Source organism: Pseudorasbora parva, chromosome 9, assembly GCF_024679245.1.
Source record: "Pseudorasbora parva isolate DD20220531a chromosome 9, ASM2467924v1, whole genome shotgun sequence".
Classification (NCBI taxonomy): Eukaryota; Metazoa; Chordata; class Actinopteri; order Cypriniformes; family Gobionidae; genus Pseudorasbora; species Pseudorasbora parva.
The window spans coordinates 18,641,895-18,649,851 of NC_090180.1; the positions used below are offsets into that span (position 1 = coordinate 18,641,895).

Genomic DNA, 7,957 nt, shown 5'->3' on the forward strand with positions numbered 1-7,957 from the left:
AACTGGATTTGAATGTTTTGACAAATGTTTGTTAAACGTGGCACTGCAGTTAATGATTATATTCTAGCCCATGCAAATACATGGACAAACGCCCTTTGCATTGTGGCATATTTAGAAAAACATTTCATAGCACATGACAAGTTTTATGATCATTTTAAAACGTCATTTTAAAATGTATGTAATACATACCCTAAATCCATTAAATTCAGGAACACTGAATAAACGTCTTCATCGAAAGACTCGATTTATGAAGATGATTTTATGAAGGTGATTTATGAAGTAGGCAAGTGATATTTCTGGGAGCAGCATGCATTTCAATGAGAAAATGACACCTTTGGCCATTGCGTAGGGTCGTTTTTCAAGTCACAGATACTGTACAGACAACCTGACCCAATATGGCTCAGTATTTCTTTGTATCTTGCTCTGTCAACCGGCAGAAGTGATTCTAAAGAGGCTATACTGGGTCAACGCCATATATTTCCAGTGTTTCTAATGGACTGACTCTGCACCCACATCACGCCCCTTAACTATGACACGACCAAGTCTATAAGCCTATGCTTAAATAGGTTAAAGAGCATAAAATAAATAACAGCATATTTAGTACAATAAACACAAGCATAATCTTCAAACTATTAAGTAGGGTTGCAAGGAGAGAAAATAGAATAAAATAACAGCAATAAAAATACTAAAGCATTTAGAGTTCATTTTAACTATGGTCCATAAATTACATTCACAGATGACAGTGTTTGTATGAAACTAGGCTAAACTCAGCCCCGCCCCCAACATTTGAGCTCGGGCAGTTCGGTCTGGCCTTGATCCATAGAGGAGTAATTATCCCCGAACAGAAACTGTTCGGACCAATGAAATCATCAGGGCGGGCTTTAGACGATGATGGACAGATGATAAACAGTGACATAATCATTCATGTCATCAAAGGCACTTGGGTTCTAATCTTAAACGGAGGACATGTTCGTAAATGCATTCACTTTCACTTTTTCTCTCAGAAATGAAGATCGGGTTGGTAAGTACTCTGTGTATCCTTAAATTCTTTTTTTGCAACACAGGCAAAGATCGTTAAAAACTCCTCTTTTTCTTCTAACGTAACTTATTCCAGTGTGCGTACAGACAGGGTTGCCAAGTTTTTTCAACAAAATCCGCCACCTACTAGCCCCAAACAAGCCCAATAACTGCTCGGGGGGGTTCTCTGGAGAAAAAAAAAGTGGCATTTGGGGTGTACACATAATTGAGGTCGCTTCAACTCACGGACATGAAAAACAACCCACGGGAAAACCGCAGACTTGGCAACAGAGTGCAGTTGAGTTCTGTTGACATTTGACAACTAACATAATCCGTCACTTCGTTGCTTTGATTGGTTGTAGGTCTATCCAATTGAGGTCTTTTCTGGTTCGGTTGAAACACGCCCCATAATTACAGCCCAAAGGAGCAGTATTAGACTCATATTCTGACTAGAATTGAGTTTGACCATTTCAGGCTAGAGAGCGAGACTTCAGTTACCTGGACTTCATTACCTGAATGAGTGAATTGACCAATCAGAATAATAAACAAAAAAATATTGCATACCTGAGATGGTAATGCGGCCACGACGAAAAGCAGAGTGTGCATTTTTTTTTCAATAATTATTCTGCTTATACTACTTATACCACACCTCAAAACATTGTTCAGATGATGTATTTCGAAACATTTGTCAGGGTTTTGTCCTTAAAGGGATACTTCACTACTTTTTCATATTAAAACATGTTATTCCCTTAATTAAAATGAGTTATTACATACCTCTCTCATCTCAGTGTGTGCACTTAATCTCGCTGACGGGCGGTGATGATCTGATAGCATTTAGCTTAGCCCACTAAGCCCAGTTCATTCACTACGGTACCAAACAGAGATCACATTAGAAGCGACCAAACATCTCCACGTTTTCCCTATTTAAATACAGTTACACGAATAGTTGAATGATCAAGTATGGTGACATAAAATAAAACGTGGCACTCTTCTAAGCGGATTAAAAAGGAGAACTATAATGAATGGCGGAATAGCACTTCTGAAAAGAGTGCAAAAAGTCCCGGCTGAAAAATCCTCCCTCACAACACTCTCTCCCTCTCTCATTTCTGTCAATAGGGGGGAGGGGGAGATGTGAGGGAGGATTTTTCAGCCGGGACTTTTTACTGCGCCAAGCCGAAGTTATTGTGTACAAATGCTATTCCGCCATACATTATAGTTCTCCTTTTTAATCCACTTAGAAAAGTGCCACGTTTTATTTTATGCCACCATACTTGGTCGTTCAACTATTGTTGTAACTGTATTTAAATAGGGAAAACATGGAGGCGTTCGGTCATCAGAGTTCGGTTTGTTTGGACGATGTGAACGCTGTCTTCCGAACTCGTGTTGAAGCATTCAACATCCTCGTAGTATAACACCATAATACTGGGCAAGTACACAGCTAAAAACTAGATCAACTCTCATCCCGAAATGACATTTTCACAGACACACATGAACACAAATTGCAACAAATAACACGAAGGAAGGGCTTATGGTTGTTTTGGAAGGGAAAAGAAGAAAAAGTGTTCAAAAATATGGATGGGAATGATTTTAATGAGATGTGGGCAGCATGGCTGGGTTTTTCTGTGTTTATTTATTTATTTTTGCTCATACTCACAGAGGAAGGCAAAAGGCGGATCTGAACTCAGGTCGCCTGCACATAAAAGTGTACTGGCTCCATCTTCACTCTTCACGCCACTGCAGCCCCAGTACATACACGGCAAACTTTGTCCTAAATATCTACAGTTTCACAAGAACTTGGATACAAATAGCTGTGCTGTGTGGGAGAAGCTATTTGCACCTGGGTTCAAATAGGCACTGTGTAATTATAAATAATTGTTGCGATGCACAAATTGTGTTCAGGATGTCACCGTATGGCAAAATATCCACATGCATCACAGAAAACAACATTTTAAAATTTGCTACAGAATCGGTGACTACTAAGAGAGCCTCATGTGTGAAAAAAGAGTGGCCATCACAAGCTATTGACTTGTATCTGCTAATTTTTTGTCTTTAAGTATTTAAAAAAATAGAAAAAGTAATATTATATTATAACAAAATTATGACTTTACAAAAACCTAATTGTATTGAATATTTCACACTCTGGGAATATTGTAATTATACCTTCTTTATTATAACTAAGTTGTTTTAAGTTTGTGCTTTTGGAAATAGATCTTTACTCATTTTGAGCACATATTACAGATTGTCTCAATTACTTAAACACTAACACCCACTGGCTGAAAAAAAATCTCAGTTGCCTGAGCTCATTTAGCTAATTGTGCAGTCTGTTTTCAATACCTTAAACCATTTTACATGGTAAAACACAATTTGAAGATCTCACTTAGACTTTTCAGCAAATCTCTAAACACATTCTCATTGTAAAGACACATTCTGCACACTAATGCACATGTCATCCATACGGGTAAACACAGGTGGTAACAATCAAATACGAATGGAGAACACAATGTCATTGATTGAACACAACCACTCAAAACTGATTTAACCTTTTTCAAATGATGAGACACCACCTGTATAAGTACAGTGCATTGTAGGCTGTATACTGTACAATGAACAAATCATATTGCCGTGAACATTGTGCTGAACAGTACTGACTGGACTGCTCAATAGATTTTGACCGGTTGCAGGTTCATATCAACAAAGAACAAGAATTACAGTATCACAGAAACAAAGGACAAGTTTGTGAGATGTAGGGTACAGTAATGTAAAAATCAGCCTAATCTAATGAAAATGCATATCTATAGCACAAATTGTATTTATCATGCGATTTAAATATGAGTTTTTATGTGCATATGTTATGCAGTTTTCGTGTGCATATGATATGTACTTTATATTGTGTTATGTGCAAGTACTCCAAACAACTAATCTTACCCAATGGGGTGACAATGCAAATCATATGCACATAAAAACAAATTTTGCCGTACACTGTAAAACATTTATGTTGGTTTTTGTTGGTTTAACTTAAAAAAGTAAGTAACCTGGTTGCCTTAAAGTTTTGAGTTTATTGAAATAAAAAATTTGAGTTGATACAATGAAGGAAATTTGTTTAATAAAAAGAAACTCAAAATATTATTGTATTTCTCAATAATTTTTTACAGTGTATAAATCGCACAATAAATACAATTTGTGATATATATATGCATTTCATGAGACTACAAGTAAGAGGAAGAACAAAAAATTGCAAAGCAATGCAGAGTAGAATTTCTGATCAATCTTAAGCTACTGAAACATGTTTTCATTCATCACAAGACAATGACAGAAAAATATGATATTTTTTGAGATAAAAAATGTACTTCTCCCTGAGAACTGTTTTGAACAATGTGTTTTCAATTTTTTGGTGTATTGATAACTTTTTGTTTGATAGTGTTTATCATTTTGATCACTTTGTTTATGATTGTGTTTGATTTTGAACACAAACTGGGTCAAACTGTTTTGAGGCGAAAGTTTCATTCTGCAAGAGGAGTCAGAGGTTTTGTGAAGAGGAGGTTTTGTGTTTAATGGTTTCTGAAAATAGAGCAAGGTTTCAGAAATAGCATTTTAGCAATTGAGAAAAACTGTAATACCAATAATGCATAGATATGTAACCTATAATAAATACTATGGTATCTCATTAAACACTATGATATTCCATTAAACAAGTAAATAAGAAGAATGGTCAGTTTTGATTTCATGGTAATTTCATGGTAATTTTAACATTTAGCATGTTATTACCTTGTGAGTAGACTTAATGTGGCTATTTTACTGACAATTTGAAAATTTCTCATCTCCATTTTCATCAGATGAGTTCCAGAGCTTCATGGGTAGATTACCAACACAGTGTGCTCTAAATTCATCAAGAATCCAGCAACTGTGGAGGACAGACAGCGCTCTACAGCAACGCTATAGACAGCTCGAAAGCCGCGTTAGCCTCCTGCTTTCCAAGACCCGACGAACTGCTAACAAGCTCTTCAGCCTCAGCAAGAGATGCCGCATGCAGCCCAAAATAGTGTCTCTAAGGGAGAGGTAAAATGTATTTATAGGCACACATTAAACCCACGAATCCTAATTTTGCAATTATGCAAGCTATGCAAATGAAGCAACATGAAAAGCTGCAAAGTTTTAGTCTATAAGGAATACAGAATGTTTGTGCATCATTAAACTCCAAGTTCCAGATTCATTTGATTTTAGCTAAAAAAAATCTATCCCATCCCATAGGGAATCACAAATAAGATCCCTTCAATATCTCAGATATTTCTCCTATAGTAATGAAATTAAAAAGACTTTTGCTTTAATGAATAGTTTGCAAACAATGGGAGAGTAAATAAATATTTGGGGTCCCTAGGCATCAGAAAGCTTTAAAACCAATAATTATTTCCTTTGTGTCAATTTTTGTATTTTATTTGTAACATGTTGAAGATACATAAATTAAACATAAGTAAAATCACAATCAAGTCTATTGAGCTTTGAAATGGTAACCTCTGAGCGATATAATGGACCTCTGGGATTGTGGAAACGCTTTGATTGAGTATTACACTGCTGGATTTTGATTCGAAAGCGCAATTGTTTAGCTAAGCCCCATCTCCAAGCAAGTGTAAAAGACTAATGACTAATCTATTGTTTAACCACCCACTACAGCCTCTGAGGCTACTGCTGCACTAATGGATTACTTTTGTCCTACCAGTGCTTTCAAAGGCAGATATTAGCAGAGCTGAAGGTTAGAAACCAATTAGTACTGTTGCTAAACAAAACTGTCTATTGGCAGTCACCGTTTGTTGCGAATCATTGCCTTATAATCTTTGCAATTATTTGCATACATTACAAGCCATTATATCTTGTTTACTCACTTTTTTTTTGTTCGTTTACTGTTGGTTTTCCCAGGCCCTTGGGCTACTGGCTTCAGTTCACCCTGTCCGTCTTGTACTGCAGTGAGAACAGCCAACTGGGATTTTATGCAGAGGAATTACGCACTTGTGCCTGTCCGTACGAGAACCCCTCATGCCAGGGTGTTGTCCCTTGCGAGGTGGGTGACGGCCACCGATGCGCTGCCTGCTCCGCGGACAACCGCACCCGCTGCTCCAGCTGCAATCCAGGTTACGTTCTTAGTCATGGAGTTTGTAAATACGCCGTACCCAACCCGACAGACCACTACCTGGGCTTTGAGACGGACCTTCAAGACCTGGAGCTACGCTACCTACTGCAACACAGAGACGGCCGCATCACCACACATGCAATTTTCGTCAGCAACGACGTGCGCCTCAACGTTTGGTTCGACCCGTCTTGGAGAAAGAGGATGTTGCTTACGCTAAAGAGCAACAAGTTCAAATCCAACCGTGTCCATATGCTGCTGGGCATCTCACTGCAGATCTGCATGACCAAGAATTCCACCTTGGAGCCTGCGCTGTCTGTCTACGTCAACCCTTTCGGTGGCAGCCATTCAGAAAGCTGGACTATGCCCATCAATCAAAACGGCTATCCGGACTGGGTGAAAACCAAGCTGGACATTCCTTTGGATTGCTTCAATTGGACCTTGACTTTAGGCAACCGGTGGAAGAGCTTTTTTGAGACTGTTCACTTCTACCTGAGGAGCCGCATTCGGACTGAGTCCTCTCAGGGGAACGATACGGTCTACTTCGAGCCTCTAGAAGCTATGGATTCCTCTCAGAACTTTGGATACATGAAGATCAACAGCATGCAGCTGTTTGGTTACAGTATGCACTTTGACCCCGAGGCTATCCAGGACCTGATCCTGCAGTTGGACTATCCATACACTCAGGGATCTCAAGACTCTGCCCTGCTGCAGCTAATGGAGATCCGATACCGGGTCAACAGACTGTCTCCTCCTGGATCACTGCCGTTAGATCTGTTCTCATGCCTACTCCGACATAGGCTCAAACTCTCCAGCTCTGAGGTACAGAGAATACTTACCACACTGCAGACTTTTAGTGCCAAACAGCCATTCTACAAAGAGTATGAAGCTTCGAAACTTTGTAGTTAGAAAGCAAATGAATTTACTTTTACCATTGATGTTTTGTTTTACTCGCTGAGAAGTTTAACTGTTGCTGTTTGATATGAAGTCATTACTGTTCATAGACATGGTATATATTTGATGTCTTTGGTTCAAATGGTAGTTCAGATTAAACAAAGTTTTGCACAATTTTATCAATTCTGCCATGTTTCAATTAAATAAAATAGGCAAAAATATCTAACTTTTTGTTATGTTTTTGTAGCACACTGATTGGGATTGTCTGGATCCCAACTCTGCAATGGAACATTTTAAGAATCTATAACATACAGTAGAATATTTCTCTCATTAGCTGGAAGTCAATCTATCAAAACTCCTACATACTACAACAAGGTATGGAAGCTTGTTTCCACCATGGAAATTAATTATTTCTTAATAATTGCAACTTTTTATTTTACTTCATTTTGCTATTCTGACTTAACTCAATTCTGCCGTTATATCTCACAATTCTGCCTTTATAACTCACAATTCTGAATATAACTCTCAATTCTGACTTTATATCTTGCAATTCTGCCATTATATCTTGTAATTCTAACTTTATAACTTGAAATTTTATGTGAGATAAAAAGTAAAAACATTAACATTATTTTTTATACCATGTTGACAACAAGTTTACATATGAAGGTCATATTTCACCTCAAAATGAATAAATAAATAAACAAATACGTATGTACATATGCACCATTTAAGAGTTTGGGGTTGGTAAGTGTTTTTTTATTTTTTTATTTTTTTGGGGGGGTGGGGGGGGGGGTAAGCAACTGTTTTCAACATTAATAATAAAACAAAAAAAACAAAATCTTGAGCAGCAGTATTATAATGATTTCTGAAGGATTATGTCACTGAAAACTGGAGTAATGATGATGAAAATGTTTCACAACTTTGCAT

The 7,957-nt window shown here is 37.6% G+C and overlaps 1 protein-coding gene across 2 annotated transcripts in view; it reads left to right on the plus strand.

Annotated features, from left to right (window-relative positions):
- The window catches only part of brinp3b (bone morphogenetic protein/retinoic acid inducible neural-specific 3b), a 40,926-nt gene extending 33,176 nt beyond the window's left edge, over positions 1-7,750 (plus strand). For both annotated transcript variants that reach the window (XM_067454244.1, XM_067454245.1), the window contains 2 exons: positions 4,851-5,073; positions 5,929-7,750. In XM_067454244.1, the coding sequence (XP_067310345.1) occupies positions 4,851-5,073; positions 5,929-7,045 (1,340 nt within the window). In that variant the 3' untranslated portion in view covers positions 7,046-7,750. The remainder of the gene's footprint in view (positions 1-4,850; positions 5,074-5,928) is intronic.
- The last annotated feature ends 207 nt before the right edge of the window (positions 7,751-7,957 follow it).